Source organism: Lissotriton vulgaris, chromosome 2_1 (genome assembly GCF_964263255.1).
Source record: "Lissotriton vulgaris chromosome 2_1, aLisVul1.2, whole genome shotgun sequence".
Classification (NCBI taxonomy): domain Eukaryota; kingdom Metazoa; phylum Chordata; class Amphibia; order Caudata; family Salamandridae; genus Lissotriton; species Lissotriton vulgaris.
Window position 1 is genome coordinate 256,516,034 of NC_141687.1, and position 17,374 is coordinate 256,533,407.

Consider the following 17,374-nt stretch of genomic DNA (forward strand, 5'->3'; position numbering starts at 1 on the left):
TCACACGAGGATGCCACCCTCCCAACTCTTGGACAGACTGGACTGTGAAAAGACACTGTTGGTGTGTGATACACATGGCAAGTGATCTATTATTGTATTATGGTTGGAGGAGCGAGCAGCTACGCAAGGGGGGGTTCAGTTGGGGGGAGGGTGGGGTGTTTACTGTTGCTGATACTCTGAATGGGGGAGTTCCCTGTTCCTAATATATGTTGTAAGAAATGATGTAGATTAATTTATGATGACAGAAGACTCTGGGTTACGGAGCTTTGCATACTATGTGTGTTTCAACAATAAAATATGTTTTCCAAAACATATCTGCGCCTTCAAGGCTCCAGAAGAAATACTATCCCCCGGACTCGGACCCTGCATTTCTTCGGGCATAGACCCCCCGGATTCAGTCATCGTGGTGGCGGCAAAGAAGCAGCATGCTACGACTCCTTGGCACAGACCCTCCGGACAAGGAAATCCGTAAACTTCTGCGGGGAGGAAAGTCTGCAACACGGCAGCGACTTCGATGAAGGTGGCGAGCTCTACTGCCCTCCTGGGCCGGTACAACCGTTCCTTGTGGGAGTCTCTTCACCAGTTCATGGACCTCCTACCTAGGGACAAGCGTGAGGATTTCCAGGAGGTCCTCGACGAGGGACTGATGGTCTCTAATCAGATTATCAGTGCCGCTGCGGACACCTTTCTCCTTGCAGCCCATGGGTATTGCCATGGTGTTACTCTACGACGCCATTCATGGTTGCGTCTAACCTCCTTGAAACCGGAGGCCCAGCAGTGCGTCACAAACCTCCCATACTCATTGGTTCCCATGCGGACGATGAGATGGCCCGGATTAAGGCTGAGGTTGAAATCCTTAAGGCCGTTGGCTTGGAAAAGCCTAAGGAGCAACGTAGGAATTTCCACCCTTTCCAACAGCGTTATTCTTCTCAACGGTTCCAGCGCGGGCAGAGCCGTCAGGCTGGGCAGCAGCAACAGCAGCAGCAGTTTTAACGACAACCATTTCAGAGATGTCAGAGAGGCAGGGGTAACCAGCTGTCAACACCGGGGAACAAGGCCCCCGCTAGTTTTAAGCCCTGAGTGGTTACTTCCCCCTCTTCTGTTACCCACTCCAGAGGGGGAGAAGCATTATAATTATCTGGCAGAGTGGAGAAAAAGAACTCATGACAATTAGGTGCTGAATATTGTTTGCCATGGATACTGTTTACGTTTCACCAGCCTTCCTCCATTTATACCACCAGTTCACGCACAACACCTATTGCGCGAACTTCAGGTGGAGGCCGATGCGCTGTTAAGAAAAAGGGCGATAGAATTGGCTCCTCCTACTCAGAGGGGACAAGGTCTATATTCCAGGTTCTTTCTCGTGCGCAAGAAGGACAAGAATGAATTCAGACCCATTCTCGATTTGCGACAAGCAAACAAATGGATCTGCAGAGAAAAGTTCTGCATGTTATCCCTGCACCAGATCTACCCTCAGCTGCATCAGGGAGACTGGCTATGTGCAATAGATTTGCAAGACGCATACTTTCATGTGCCCATAGCAAGGAAACATTGAAAATTCCTGCGGTTCCTGGTCTGCACCAATCACTACCAATATACAGTGCTACCATTCGGCCTGAAGTCTGCTCCCAGGACCTTTTCAAAATGCCTGGCGGGAGTCGCAGCACACCTACGGAAGAACAAGGTGTTCTTCTATCCGTACCTGGACGACTGACTGATCAGAGCTGCCACGTTTCAGGAGGCGCAACTGCATTTCAACAGGACGGCCGTTCTGCTGAATCTCTTGGGTCTTTACATCAATCTGTCAAAGTCTTTCCAGACTCCTGTCCAGTGTGTGCAGTACCTGGGAACCTCAATCGATACACGCAAGGCAAGCGTGTGTCCTTCGCATTCAGACCACATTCAGATACAATGCACATGTTCCCAGAAGGAGACCAAGTATCACATCAGTTTCCTGGAACTCTGAGCGGTTAACTTAGCACTGAAAGCCTTCCAGACGTCCTTTCGAACCAGTTCCTTGCTTGTACAGACGGACAACATGACAACGATGTACTGTCTCAACTCGCAGGGGAGCTCAAGATCGCGCACATTGTCTCGGGAAGCGCAGACGATCTGGAACTGGCCGCTAGCCAGGGACCTGACGATAACGGCAACCCATCTGCCAGGTGTGCAAAATGCTCAGGCAGACGCGCTCAGCAGCCTTGTTCAAGAAAATCACGAATGGGTCTTAAACGACTAAGTGGTAAGAGAAATCTTCGGAAGATGGGGCACTCCAGAAATCGATCTGTTTGCCACCGCAGAAAATAGCACATGCCGAGACTTCGCCTCCAGGTTTTACCAACCAGGGACGCTGGGGAATGCACTGTGGATCAACTGGTTGAACAGCTTTCTCTATGCTTTTCCACCCATTCCCCTGAGCCCGACAGTCTTGATCAAACTTTCCCAGTCACAGGCCAAGATATTCCTCATTGCTCCGGAGTGACCTCAGCAGTGGTGGTTCACCGACGTACTACACCGGTCTCTCCTGCCGCATCTTCGACTTCCATTTTTTTTTTTTTTTTTTTAAATAATTTTTATTGTAAGCATACCTGTACAGGCCTTTACATTTAGAAACAGCTTCATAAGAGCGAGCAGATATACAGTGTGGTACGTCAATCAGTACACAGCCGTTATGCCCACAACCCGGGGGTTGGGCGGCGATGATGTCTCTGCTCTTTCATGCCTGACGTTCTAGATAGAGGAGTGGCTGTCAATCGGATCATGTGCATGCTTACTTTTATAGTCCTACCCAACTGTGCGCTAATACCCCCAACTCCCACCCCCTGCGCTATTCCTATAACTCCCCCCCCCCTTGCCCCTTCCCACCCACCACCACCCAACTAAGGCTTCTCTAGCGGACATGCCTGGGGTACTGGTAAGTGCCCCCCTGCATAACTGCTGCTACTGGGTGCTCAACTGGCCTCTCCCACCCTGTCTACGTCGGGGGCCTCCTCCTCTTCGTTAGCCTCGCTATCCCTGAGTGCTTGAACCATCACTTCCCATGAGGTCGCAGTGTCTGCTGCAGTTTGGGTAGGGGTCCTGCGGGCCAGCTGGTACCTATGTGTGCTGTCAGCCGCTGCCCATTTTAGAAATTCCTGACGCCACCTCCGTGGAGTTGGCCCCACCCTCGCCTTCCAGTTCCTAGTGATCTCCCTCTTGGCCACCATCAACCCCATATCGATGAATTTGCTCGTGAGTTTGGTCTTGGGGGTATGGGGAAACCAATGCAAGAGACATTCCGCCGGTCCATAGTCTATGGTCCTATCCGTCACTTCATTCAACACTTCCCCTATTTCCTGCCAGTAGCCCCGAAGTGCCGGGCACGCCCACAGCATATGCACCAATTCCGCCCCTTCCTCCGGGCACCGGGGACAAGTTGCTGTTACCGCCCCGAAATACCGCCTGATCCTCCCCGGGGTCAAGTACGCCCTGTGTAATGTGTAATAGTGGATTAATTGGAACCGAGCGTTTCTCGTGCTGTTGCGAGCCCTACGGATTAGCTGTGCCCACGTTGTGTCGGGTATGTCCCTACCCAGGTCCGCCTCCCACTTGGCTTTTAGGGCTGGAAGGGGGGGAGCAGCCTCTCTAACCATTCGGTTGTACAGGCACGTCACCGCCTTGATCGTGCCCGCCGCCATCATAGTGTACTGGCACGCTGCCGCCGTCTCAGGTTCCTCAAGGCCAGCCCCCCAGTGGGCCTGTATTGCCCTGGTCACCGCCGCATGTAGCAAGAATCCCCCTCTCGGGACACCAAAGCGGTCCATTAACTCCTGGAACGGGAGCAGCGCGCCATTTTCGTAGAGGTCCCCTACCACCTGTACTCCCGCCTCTTCCCACCCCTGAAGCTGCGACCAGTCGCCCCCATGTGGCAAAGCCGTGAGCATGCCCAGAGGGATCTCCGGTGCGTATGGGCGCCGAACCCCTGCCCTCCTCTGCACTCTGTTCCAGCATTGTCGGTACGTGCGCTGTTCCAGCGATAAATCCCGACTGTCCAGCCGCTGCTGGAGGGTAATATACGCTAGGATGTGTCTGGGTGTACCCCGCAAGCTGTCGTCCTCCGGGCCCCGATATACTCTTGCCACCTCTTGCGTGAAGATCTGTAGTTGGGCTGCAAGATAATAAAGTTCAAAGTCTGGCACCGCCAGTCCCCCCTCATCTTTCGGGCGAGAAAGCGTGGCGAGCGCCACTCTGCAGCGCCCCGCTCCCCAAATAAACGTTGTTACCAGAGATTTAAGCAGCCTAAAGAAGGAGCTGGGTAGCCAGATCGGGAGCGTCCGGAAGTAATATAACAGTCTCGGCAGGGCAACCATCTTTAGCAAAGAGATTCGGCCCGCCACCGATAATGGCAGCGTGGCCCAAAAGGCCATGCAGCCCCGTAGTCCTCGCACGCATCTTCCCAGGTTGCCCTCAAACAGGGCCTCCGCCGTGTGGTAAATATGGACCCCCAGGTACTTGATGCAGGCGGGTTCCCAGGCCGCTTCCGACCGGTGTTGTGGCTGGGCCGTGCCCTCCTGTAGTGGGAAAAGACTCGTCTTGAGCCAGTTGACCCTCAGGCCCGACATTTCTCCAAAGCTTCCTAGCAACGCTTCCGCTCCCTGCAGGTCCTCAACGCCGTCGCGGAGGAATAGCAGTAAATCGTCGGCATACAGCGAGATAAAATGCTGTCCATCTCTAGCTCGCACTCCATGGAAATGCCGTCCCGTCCGGGCCTCAGCCGCCAGTGGCTCTATGGCCAACGCAAATAGAAGCGGCGATAGGGAACAGCCCTGCCGAGTTCCGCGCTCTACCGGGTAGCGGAGGGACACCGTCGACCCTACCCTCACCCTCGCTAACGCCTCCGCATACAGGACTTTCGTCCAATGAATATAGCCCGGTCCCAGCCCAAACCGCTCCATCACAGCATAGAGGTAGTCCCACTCCAGGCTGTCGAAGGCTTTCTCAATGTCGACCGAGAGGACCAACTCCGTCCCAGCCCCGCCGTCCAGCCCGTCCATGAGACGGACAAGCCTCCTGACGTTTATGGTGGTGTTGCGCGTCGGTATAAAACCGTTCTGGTCGTCATGCACCAGGCTCGTCATGTGAGGCAGGAGCCTCGCCGCTAGTATGGAGCTCAGGATCTTATAATCTGCGGTGAGCATGGAGAGTGGGCGATAGGACGCGGGGTCGCCACCCTCTCTGCCGGGCTTCAGCAGTGGGACCACTAACGCCTCCCGCATTGACTGAGGCAGCCGGCCCGCGTCCTTGGCCTCTTTATACACGGTCAGTAGTCGCTGTGCCAGAACGTCTAGGTACTTACTGTAGAACTCTATGGGGAGCCCGTCGGTACCCGGCGACTTATTCCGTGCCATGCGCCGCACCGCCGCCTTGATCTCTTCCAGCGCGACGTCCGAGCCCAGATCCTTAGCCTGTTCCGCCTCCAGCCGTGGGAGGGGCAATCCAGATAAGAAGGGTCCCGCCAGCTCCGTCCTGTCGCCTGGGGAGCTCTTGTAGAGACCCTCGTAATACGTCTGGAAGCCGTCGACTATGCCCAGCTGAGTGTGTTGCACCGCGCCCGCCGCATTCCTTAGCTGGAGTATGGGGGAGCATCTTCGAGTGGGGTTCGAGAGCCACGCTAGGAGGGTGCCCGCCTTATCGCCCTCTACGTGGGAGCGCAGTACATAGCGCTTATGGTCGAAGGCTCGGAGCCTCTCCACTTCAACGGCTACTGCCTCCCTGGCCGTGCAGAGCGTCTCCTGGAGCTCAGGGCGCCCTGGCCGCTCCTTCTCCACCTCCCTCAACCTGGTATCCGCCTTGGCCAAATCGCCCAACAACACCTTCCTCACGCCCACATAATCCCTAATGCAGATGCCCCTGACCACTACTTTAAAGGCGTCCCACTCCGTCGCCCTAGTGGATGCCGTTCCTTCATTCTCCGCGAAGTATTGAGCCACCCCCTCCGCTAGGGCCGCTCCGAAGAGGGGGTCCTCTAGGGTCTCAGGCCGCAGTTTCCAGGTAGGGACCCTGGGTGGTTCTGCTACCCACGCTAGCCGGACCAGTAGCGGATTATGGTCTGAAATCGTTCTCGTCAGGTACTCAGACCCCGTAACGCACGGCAGCACCCCTCTGGAGCAGAGTATCGTGTCCAGCCGGACATGTAAGTCGTGGAGCCCGGAGAAAAATGAGTAGTCCCGGTCAGTCGGGTGCTGTCCGCGCCAGACATCCACAAGTTCCCAACTTTCCTGCCACTCCCTTCTGCCCCTAGATAGCCTGTGGACCGGGGAATCGTGCAAGGGGGGGTGGGACCTATCCAAAGAGGGGTCCGCAATGGAATTAAAGTCGCCCCCCAGAAGGATCGGGCCCACCAGGGAGTGAGCCAGTCGCCCCGAAAGCGACTTGAGGAAGGCCAGCTGGTCCACATTTGGGGCATATATACTAGCCAGGGTAACCTCTCTACCTTCCAGCTTCCCTTCCACCACCACATACCTCCCTTCCTGGTCTATCCACTGGCGCGTTAGTTGGAAAGGTGTGCCTGCTCTAATCCATATTAGTACCCCCCTAGCATAGGCTGAATAGCTGGTGTGGTAAACCTGCCCCCGCCATCTCCTCTGTAGCGCCGCCCCCTCCTGCCGTGTAAGATGTGTCTCCTGAAGCATCGCGATGTGCACTCCCCTTCGTACCAAATAGGCATGTACCTTGTGTCTGCGCTGCATAGTATGTAGGCCCCGCACATTCCAGGTAATACAGTTCAACTTTTGCACAATAGCCATTGTCCCAGTGATCTGGTCGAAATCCTCCCTCCAGTTCTCGCCCGTCGATGGTGGTGGTGCCCCCCCTGAACAAAACAAAACATCCCAACAGTCCTACCCACGGTGTACCCAGGGTCAACACCTGCAAGAAGAACAAACAATCCCCAACTGTGGAACCCCCCCCCACCCCCAGAATAGGCCCCAATATCATGATACTAGTTCCCATCCAAACTCCCACACCTGATTGACCCAGGTCTCAACTACACAGCCGCAGCTGTGGGTGCCTTAAGGGCCTACGGAGCGCGGACTCGGCCCAAGGGGTGCTGCGCCTCCCAACTCCCTGCCCCCTCCCCAATACCTCATGTCCTCCCCGCTTTGAGCCCCCGGTGTGCCCCGGTCCCCGCTATAGTCGTGGGCATGGGTTCACCTCCCAGCTCCCAAACATTACCCATCGTGTCCTGCCAGTGTTTCAGACATTCAGGATCCCGTCCGCCGTTTGCGGTGTCACCTGCGGCCCTCCAGTCCGATGAATCCCAGAAAGGTCCGATTCCGAGCCCGAGGCCGACACATTAGTGTCCGAGTCCGTGGCCCCCCTGGAGTCGGGGCCTTCTGCCCGGCTAAGCTTCTCCACTTCCTGCAATGCGGCCCGCCGTTCCGTTTCAGTCTGGGAGGCCGTCGGTCCCAGCTTCCCCCTCCCACGCTTCCTCAGCCTCTTTGATTGCCGCAGCCGTGCTGGTGAGCGTTCTCGCTCCTTCTCCCGTTCCTCTTGCGCCTTGGCTCCGTCGGTGCCAGCTTTGTATGTCTCCCACCAGTCCCAGGCCTCCGCCGACGTGTTAAAGAAGATCGCCTTATCGTCCACCACCACTCGCAGCCTGGCACGGAAAAGTAAGGAGTAGGCAATCCCTTCAGTCCGCAGCTCTTTTTTGATTGTGAGGAAGGAGGCCCGCTGTTTCTGCGTCTCAAAAGTGAAATCCGGAAAAAGTGTGACTCTGCTGTTCGCAATCTGAAAGGGGCCATCCTCCCGAGCCCTCCGCAGGAGAAGATCTCTGTCCCTGTGGTGGAGCACCTTGGCTATTATCGGTCTGGGCGGAAGCCCGGGCTTGGGAGGACCCGAGGGGACCCTGTGAGCCCGCTCCAGAGTGAAAAATGGCGAAAGGCCTTCCGGTGCCACCACTGTCTTTAGCCATTCCTCCATGTAGGCAACCATGTCCATCGCTCCCTCCGTCTCCGGCACACCTACGACTCGCACATTGCCGCGCCGGCTCCTATTTTCAGCGTCTTCCGCCCGCCGTTCCAGGGTGCGTATGCGATCTAGGGCCTCCGTTAGCTGTCTCTCGGTCACCTTATGGGCCGGCGCTAGCTCCTTGATCACCGTCTCGGCCTCCTTGACCCTGTCTTTTAGCTTGTCGTGGTCCGCCCGGAGCAAGCCCAGCCCCGATGCCACCTGTGCTATATCATTGTGGAGTGCGTCTCGGGTGGCCGTTATGGCCTCCAGTATTCGATCTTGCAGCCTCTGCAGGTCTGTCTGCTCGGTGGGGCCCCTCTCCGCCGCCCCAGAAGTTGCTGCCTCTTCCGCCTTGGATTTTGGCTTCCCCATCGCAGTATGCCTCGCCGCTTCCGACCTCCCCTGCAGTCTGCGGTGCTCCGTGCCCCTGCCACGTGGCCCTCTCTTGTGCGCTATGGGGTTGCTCCGCGCTGAGGTCGTGCACCAGAGGATCGTCCGCCTCGTAGCCCGTCCCCCGGGGCCTGTGGCTGCCCGTTCTCACCCCCCCTGGGCTAGTGTGCCTGGCGAATGTCACCACAGGGGACCCGGCGCCGCCGAGGATCCACCTCCAGGTTTTGGGCTCTCCCGCTATGCCCCTGCACACCTGCACAGCGTCCGCAGCGAGGCGAGGGGGGGGGGGGGAGGGGGCCCCCAGTAGCACGCTCCATGCCCCGCTTCTCGTGGTGCGCTGCTCAAAGTGGCCTCCCCTCACCTGCTGGCTTGTCCTGTGCCCAGAGCCGGGGCGCTGGTCTACTGCTCGTCCTTGCTGCGGTGGGGGCCGTCTGCTCGCACCACTCGCTCCGGCTCCCTCGGGCGGACCTGCGCCTCCCGCGGTCGCGGTCTCCGCGCTCAGCTGCCGAGGGTGAAGGATCGGCTTCCACAGCAGGGGGATCGCCGCCTGGGGCCCCCAATCCGGCGATCGCACTCAGTGCTCCAGCTCCGGTAGCGCGGATCCCCGCCTGTCCCCTGGAGTCCTAGATCTTCACCGCGGCCGCCATCTTTTGCGCCGCTCTCGGCCGCTCCGCCCAGGTGGTCGTCGCAATCGGCGGTCGTTCCGCCCTCCGTGCAGCCGTTAGCCGGTCCGATGCCGCCCAGCCAGTCTCCGTGAAGGGTCAGTGCGGTGCCGGGGCACACCGTGGCTCCGCGGCCCCTTTAACAGGATGATTGTGGGGAATAGGCACGGAGCTCCGGGCTCACGCCGCCATTTCCCTCGGCGCCCAAGCCACGCCATCTTCGACTTCCATGTTGGCCGGATCTTCTCACGAAGTTCGGAGGGCAGATGGTGCATTCCAACCTCTCGTCATTGAATTTGGCAGCATGGCTCCTGAGCTAGTGCAGTACGGACATTTAAATCTCTCAGAATTGCATGAAGATATTAAAGGAAGCGAAAAGACTGTCTACACGGAATTCCTATGCACACAAATGGAAGAGGTTTTGCATTTGGTGTGCTTCTAAAGATGCAGATCCTAATATCCTGCAAGGAGGACGTCATTCTTCCTTACTTGTTACATTTGGATCAATCTGGCCTTAATTTTCATTCTATCAAAGTTCACCTAACAGCTTTGACTGCGTATAGGAAATGCCGTTCACAAACTTCCTTTTTCCAAATCCCAGTCATCAAAGATTTTCTTGAAGGTTTGAAGAAGGTGTTTCCTCCCATTAGGCATCCTTCGCCTCCGTGGGAGCTTAATGTGGTGCTGTCTAGACCAATGAGGGAGGCTTTTGATCCCAGTCATACAGCTTCTCTCCAGCATCTGTCCTGGAAGGCAGCTTTCCTTGTAGCCATAACATCGGCTCTCAGGGTGAGTGAAATCCAGGCTCTCTGTTGTCAAGAGCCTTATACTGTGTTTCATTCATCTAAGGTTGTCATGAGAACTCACCCAAAGTTCCTTCCTAAGGTGGTGTCAGAGTTTCATGTGAATCAAACGATTACTTTGCCCACGTTTTTTCAGCATCCTTCCTCTCCTGCAGAGAGGTCCCTTCATTCTCTTGATGTGAGAAGGGTGTTGAAATTCTACTTAGATAAGACTAAGGAGATTCGTAGATCGGATCAACTTTTTGTTAACTATGGATCTGTCAGGACTGGTCTTGATGCAGCCAAGCAATCCATCTCTAGATGGATTGTGTCCTATATTCAACTGTGTTATCAAAAAGCCAACAAGACTCTAGTTAGTAAGTCTAGGGCTCAATCTACCAGAGGTAAAGCTGCTACAGTGGCTTTACTCCGTAAACGTCCATATTGCAGAAATCTGTAAGCTGCCACTTGGAAGTCAGTCCGTACATTTGCTAAACACTACTGCCCGGACTCTGATGCCAGGGCAGATGCTCAGGTTGGGCAGGCTTCGCTGAGGGATCTATTTGCACAATAGTAGGTCTGTCTGTTTCTTCCACCGCTGCGGATGTTTTTTGGGATGCGCTTGCCATTCCTTTCACATGATTATGACTATACACACAGATCCCCTACTACAGAAGGAGTAGTTTCTTACCTGTAACTCCAGTTCTGTAGTAGGGTTTTCTCTGTGATATTCATAAGCAACCCGCCCTCCTCCCCGGTGGAGAGAAACAGTGATATCCTGAATGCAGCAGGCCTTTCTTTATACACCTTCAAAAAGAACTGAAAGTAACTGGCCTTTGGCTGTGCATCATGGGATACGGAGGGTCTCTGGAAGGATTCTTAAAGGCACGGTATCCATTTACAGACACATAATGGCAGCCTATGGGGCTTGTCTGTCCAACCCTTCATCTCTATCATGAAAAAGGGTCTTTGTGAAGGGGAGTTTCTCTAGGAGTGAAACTTAGTTAAATAGTTAAATGTAACTGTTACCTGGCTATCTTTTTCACAGCATGATGAAGTAATGGCCAGAGTAGCCTAGTTGTTTTTAGGCTGCATTATTGTCTTTTATTATCTATTAACCCCTTCAATGCTGATGACGAGCTCAGCTCGTCATCAGCCACGGTGGTCGTGTGCTGATGACGAGCTGAGCTTGTCATGTAACGCGGCTTTTGGAAAAAAGCCACGTAGCGCAAAAATAACCCCCTCATGCATGTGGTTAAGTTCTATGCAGGACTGCAGAAGAGTACAACTTAAGAGACTAGATCTAATGAAGTGCTCCGGGGTCCACGCACATGGGCGGGACTATTCACATGATTATGACTATCACAGAGATACCCCTACTACAGAACTGGAGTTACAGGTAAGAAACTACTCCACCCACCCCATCAACCACCCCTGAAAGGAGACGGAGGTAGGTTGACCCTAAGAACAACAAGGTGCTGAAGAAGAAGACAATCATATGTTGGGGATTAGTTTTCACAAGTAGTCTTCAGAGCAAAAATGGTTGGTGTTATGAACCACCTTGGCTGAAGTAACAATTAACAATAGTTTTTTCATGCACCAACAAACATGGCTGAAGTCTTTAGCCTTAAAATAGGGGGGCCTGGATAAAGTGATTGACTTCCTGTTGACGGGAAGAATATACTAAAATCTCTTGATGGATAAGGTGCTGCAGAACTACAAGACTAAAACAGTCACATCCATATCACCAGTTTCAGTCTATACCCAGAGTTCTTTCCTTCTGTCCCACACTTGCTTGAAATATTTCACTCTAAAGTCAACATCCAGCACCTCCTGTTTACTTCAGCCTCACTGTACAAGAGGAGACCCATCTGGGGAGAAAAGGAGCCCATTTCTCAGCCCACACCTGAAGGTCAGCTCGGTTTCATAGGTCTTCCCCAAGGCAGAGTCCTTCTCAGCCTCTTATAGAAGGGCTACAGCTGTGCTCTACAGTCGTCTTTTCTACCACATCGGAGGCCAGCTGTTCCCCATTCGGTCCCCAAACAACTTCTGGATGAAGTTGACACATTCCTTCTCTTAGTGGTCATAGAATCTGCTGCACCTTCCACAAGATGGTAACACCTACCATTAAATGAGAATTGTGACCAGAACAACTTCACCCTTCAGAATTAAAGAAGCTGACTCTGGCCCAGATGTGGAGAGTAGTTTGCACAGCTGGCAGGTTATGCTCTCTGACTTCCATGGTCTCGGCTGGCAGGCCCACTGGCAGTACCTTAGAGTACCATAACAAACTATTGAGTAGAAATGGGTGCCTTTTGTGTACAGTACAGTTTAGTCAGACTTGATGAACCTCTGCCCTTTCTGCAGTTTCAGAAGCCTTATTTATACCATGACACTCTCTGATAAAGGTTTCTCCCACAGCCGCTGTGGGAATAAAGGTGTCCCTTTTTCTAAGGACCCTTTACGATCTTTTGTTCGCAATTACTTGCGAAAATCTTCTTGACATAATCAGAGATTCCAATAAATCAGGCTGTTTTTCTAGGGCTATGGTGTGGGGCTGTAGGCTATGACACATGTTTGGGAATGACATTCTCGACGTTCACCTAGAGGGCTTTAGAAGTCCTATAGAAGTTGCTTCCACACGCGAAGCTGCCAATGCGACCCTTGCAACTTCCCCGGGAAGAACACCTGGACCCACCTCTCGACTCCCAGTCAAAGTTAATCCTCCTTGCGAAGGTGGTTCCATTGCTGCAAACTGCTGATAGGGTGTATTTTCTGTTTTCCATGACCACAGTTAAAAGTCACAGGAAACTCATCCAGGTGTTGTCCTGCGTACACATGAAGGTTGGCATCCTCTGCCACAAATCAAATGTGTTCCTCTACATAAATGGTCTGCAGTTAAGTGCATCCTTCCGAACCTTACCAGTCTTCATGCAAGAACTCTGGGTGCAGGTGGTGATGGCAGTCATTCTGTTGTAATTGGCCATATCTCCGGGCATGATCCTCTTAATCTCCCACATGCTAGGGTTATGCACCAGAGAAGCCTTAGCAGTCACCCTCGCCCTGTGACTGGGAACTGAGGATGCTGACCTCAACTCTGTTTGAGCCCTCTTCGTGCTCATAAATATATTTTGTGATGCTTCTGAACAAGAAGAAACACAACTTTGTTGGTCGGTTGGACAGGAGTCTAAGATCCAGGAATACAGAGCTCTGCCCCACAACATTTTGCATGAACCCTAACATGGAGGTCTTCATTCTTCCACAGTGGCACTACTTCTTAACCAGGGACCCTAGTTCCGTAGTCTTCTGCCATCTCAGTTTCTTCTCCAACTATCTGGAGAGAGAATGCACCACCAGGACTTGTTGCAAGAACAAAGGTTGCAGTTTTGTCATTGCTGTTTATCAAGTGTATTAGTCTATTCCACCTTCTCTGCAGAGAATGCCACGCCGTTTTTACAATTACTTGCGAAATCATTTATTCTCAAGGAGACACCTGCAACACCAATTGAGCAACCACTGGGGCCTATAGAAATGAGCTGGTGGACTCCTTTTCCAGTGCCAACGAGGTCATGAAAAGACATCTAACTGGCCTTCTTAATCGGTTTCTCTTGCTACGAAGCGTACTGCAAGATGAGATCGCAACCTCGCCTGATTCCTTCTTCTAAACTAATGGCTGGTCTGTAGCTGTTTTTTTATGGACAGTAGCCTTCCTGATTGCCATAACATCTGCAAGTTGCATTTGCCCTTCTGAAGCATACATTGTTTTCCACTGAAAGACAATGGTGGTCAGGATACACCTGCCCTTTTTCTCAAAAGGGACGCCAGTAGATTCTTCATTGTTTTCTTTCAACGCTCCCATTCTTCTTTGTCTGAGGAGACTTTGTTCAACATTGATGTTGGCACACACCCAGATGTTGCCTGAATGGAACAAGAGATGTGGTTTATCGTGACAATTCTTTCTCACCTATTGCAATAGAGGCGCCGTACCCTAAACCCCGTTGGAGCTGGATAACTTCCTATATCGCCATTGTTATACTCTGGAGGCCACACGGAATCCAAGAAGTTCTCTACACCACCTTCCTGTCAGAAAGAATAGAAAGGCACCTGTGTGGACCTCTCCAATTACCTTTTGCCATCTTCACTATTCTTCCAGGGATGATGCATTTTAGCCTTGAAGCTTTAAGGAATACTTTTATATTATTGTGAAAAATAAAAGCTTTTTTTAAATTCCATTTTGGTCCTTTTACAAGGTGTGATGGTATCCACAGATTTCTAACACGAGGCACTCTGGGAGTAATACAGTATCCAACAAGGTAACTTTATCCTGAAGAGTTCCTTGAAAGGTGCTGGTGCTTAGAAGAGGGGAGGACAAGCAATGAGCTTCATTTTTGAGTCAAAAGAAGACTTCGGGGTACACTGCCAGTGTGGACACCCCTAGATGTGAGATAGCGCATTCACTGCGAATAACAGTCAGAATCTGGTTGTTGTGCACTTGTGTTGAGTAAGAACTTGGTACTTACTTTGCTTGCTTCAAACACAAAGCAGAAAGTGGGGCTTGTGCGTTGAACTGAGCTCAAGTGTTGAATGTGACGTGTGGAGCCCTTGTGTGCATCGGTGCAAGGTGTAAGTCTGGTGTAGTGTCGACATGCATCAAGCGGGGTGCATGTTTTTGTGTGAGGCACTCAGTAGTGTCGTCGAGGCTGCGGATTGTGCATGCTTGCAGTATTTACTCCTTCTTGCTTCTGATCTGTGCTTTCTCTCCCTTAATCGCCACCCTCTCTATATATTGGCCACCACTAACCAATCAGTAACTTACTTTGCTTCTTTGATTGCAGAGGGAACATCCCCACGCTAAACAGGTACCCTTTTAATTTCTCTTTCAAATTGAATTCTGTCACCTTGTTACATTTTTTGATTTTGAATGATGGGAAGAAACTGACTGTTCTTAATCTTTATAATCAAGCAAAAACCGCACAAATCTCAACTAGTCTCTTATAGGTCAGTGCGAATGAAGTTGTGTTCTTTCAGATCGTTTTTAGAGCAATGCATTTTACTGTCAAGACACCTTAACCTGATTATATTCAAGCGATGTCTAAATCTGCAGAGAAAGGTACAGGTGGGTTACAATGTAAATTAAAGTTATTTTTAGATGAATATTTAGTAGATACTGGGTTGCAGAGTTGCAGCCTGGTGTAAAAGTAGGCTTTTTTGAATTGCAAATGTCTGCTGTTAGTTTACATTACATCTCCGTTTTGATTCCTATGATATCATTGCTATGGATTTCTCTTGTATGTTTCAGTGAAGGGTAACATTGTAGGAGGATATAAAAGTATGTTATAGTGTGCTTTCCATTTTCAGTGAGACGTGTAGTTCAATGTCAATGAGGAATGAAGTTCCAATGGGATCTGCAGTGAGTTTAAAGTGTGGGTAAAGTTTCAGTGAACCAGTACAAATTACGGGGGAGAGTGGTTTGCCTTAGCAAAGGCATTTCTGCAGTAAAGATGTGCTGTTGCCTTATATTAAGGTGTAAAGTTACAAAGAAATATGTAGTGTGCTTCTCTGTGGTCTGTTAACTTTCAATGTGTTTTTCAAAACAGGGTATACGGGGGGCCAAAACGGAACATAGTCGCAGTGACATGTAAACTAGCTGCAGGGTGTGTGGTCAAGTCACTGTGCATTGTGTAGTTGAAGTTAGATATGCAAGCTCCTTGCCATGGATTTAATCTGTTGTAGCCACTCTGCATTCAGCCATAAAGTTGCAGTGGTCAATCTGTCAGATGTTATTGAGGGAAGGTGGATGGCCACGTCACCCGCAGTGGGACACTACAAGGGACGGCCTCTATTGTTTCCTCACGGCCCAGGAGTAGTATTTTTTCAGTGGGCACCTGGCCTTGAAGTTGGCCAGTGCGAGCTCACGCCTCCGCCGTGACCCCTGGTATGAGGTCACTTCTGGGAGGTCAGCGGGGGTATTTAGGTGGGCGCCGCAGCTCATTTAGTGGCCAGCAGAGGCCGCTGCCCCAATGCGAAATATACAGCACCGGATGAATAATAAGATGGTAGTGTAATTCCTAGAGGCAAGAAATTGATTCAGGATGTGTGTCAGTGGTTAGTCCTAAACGGCGCTGCACTCGTATGATCACCCGTAAGTTAACGGTACTACCTGAGTACTGCATAACAGAATATGAATAAACACTCAACAGTTCTCCCACAAAAAAAGTGTGTGGTCTGTTATGTTTATGAATCAACTGTATTTTGTCCCAAAAGTATGTTCGTAGAGATGTCAGATGACGGAAGGGCTAGGGTTGGAAACACTAAGATTCTATAGGATGTGTAGTAAAGTTGTTGTGAATTGCATCATTAGTGTACAGTGGGGGGTGGTTCATTGACGGTAACAGAGCCACGTGGGCAAGAAAGTCTCGATGGGATTTGCTGCGGGACAAATAAAGTTGCAATGACTTGTGTATGTTTTTTTAACACGTTTTCAAGGATTAAGTTCAGATAAACTGTTCAGTGTGCACATTAGTCGATGATTTACAATACAAAGCAACCTGAATTTTCCATCACGTGTCTAATGCGAGGTCAAGTAGCAAACAATAAGGGCTGAAAGGAAAATAATGACAGCACCATCAGGAAATGGTTGTAAGATGCAAACTTTACAGACATATACAATAAGGTTACAAAATAACACATTAATGCATTTCAAATATTGCAACTTCCTTGCAGTCAGAGGAAACACAACCCTTAAAAAAACAAATCAAATTACCCACAGTATGTAAAATATTTCCAAGCACCTGCCAGTCTGGTTATGTCTGGAGTTGAAAGTAATTTTGCAGTTTGCCCCAAAAGTCCCAGAGCCTACAGCACAGGGTTGGTGCATGGCAAAGTAATTCTCCAAGTCATTATAGTAAGCAGTGTCCTGTAGTCGTACTTCCTTTTTTGATGGGCACCTTTCAGTAAGGCCATGGCTCCTCTATGGATGGCCAAAAGCACCAACATGGCTGTGAACACTATAACTGGTGTAGGCCAGAAAGCCAAGACAGGAGTTAGTACCAACTTACACCACGTAATCTCTTCAATAATTTTCCCACCTTTTGCCAAAAAGAGAAAATAGAAGGCCAAGTGGAGGAAGTTTGCCACGGGGCATCGCTGACAATGGGTGCTTGTCACATTGTCCAATTTGTTAATAGACATAGGAGTGTAATACATTCTGTTTCTGAATTTAAAATGGAGCAGTTTGTGCCTATAGTTCTAAGAAACCTATTTGACCTGAGAGCAACAGCATGTCCGTACCTTGTCCTTAATTCCCAATACCCAGTCTTTCTTCCAGTACCGCTTGGACATTGAAAGAGAGGGCCCCATAGCTGCAGTGTACATACTGTATAGTTTGGATAACCTCTCCTGTTGCTGTTGGTAGACGGTGAGAAGGTCAAAAGGCAATATTCAGGGGGTTTATAAAGAAATGTTGGGAATGCGTCCTTGATAGCTAATTTAAGTCTTAAATACTTGAAAATTATTATTATTCATATTTGTGAAGTGCATCTTTCACCTCAC

The 17,374-nt window shown here is 51.1% G+C and overlaps 1 protein-coding gene across 7 annotated transcripts in view; it reads left to right on the forward strand.

The window, feature by feature from the left end:
• ACACA (acetyl-CoA carboxylase alpha) overlaps positions 1-17,374 on the forward strand; it is a 1,131,726-nt gene that overhangs the window by 491,105 nt on the left and 623,247 nt on the right. For 3 of the 7 annotated variants that reach the window (XM_086954890.1, XM_086954892.1, XM_086954894.1), the window contains one exon: positions 14,659-14,682. The exons of the other annotated variants lie outside the window; for them this stretch is intronic. In XM_086954890.1, coding sequence (XP_086811016.1) covers positions 14,659-14,682 — 24 coding nt within the window. The remainder of the gene's footprint in view (positions 1-14,658; positions 14,683-17,374) is intronic. 7 annotated transcript variants of the gene reach the window in all.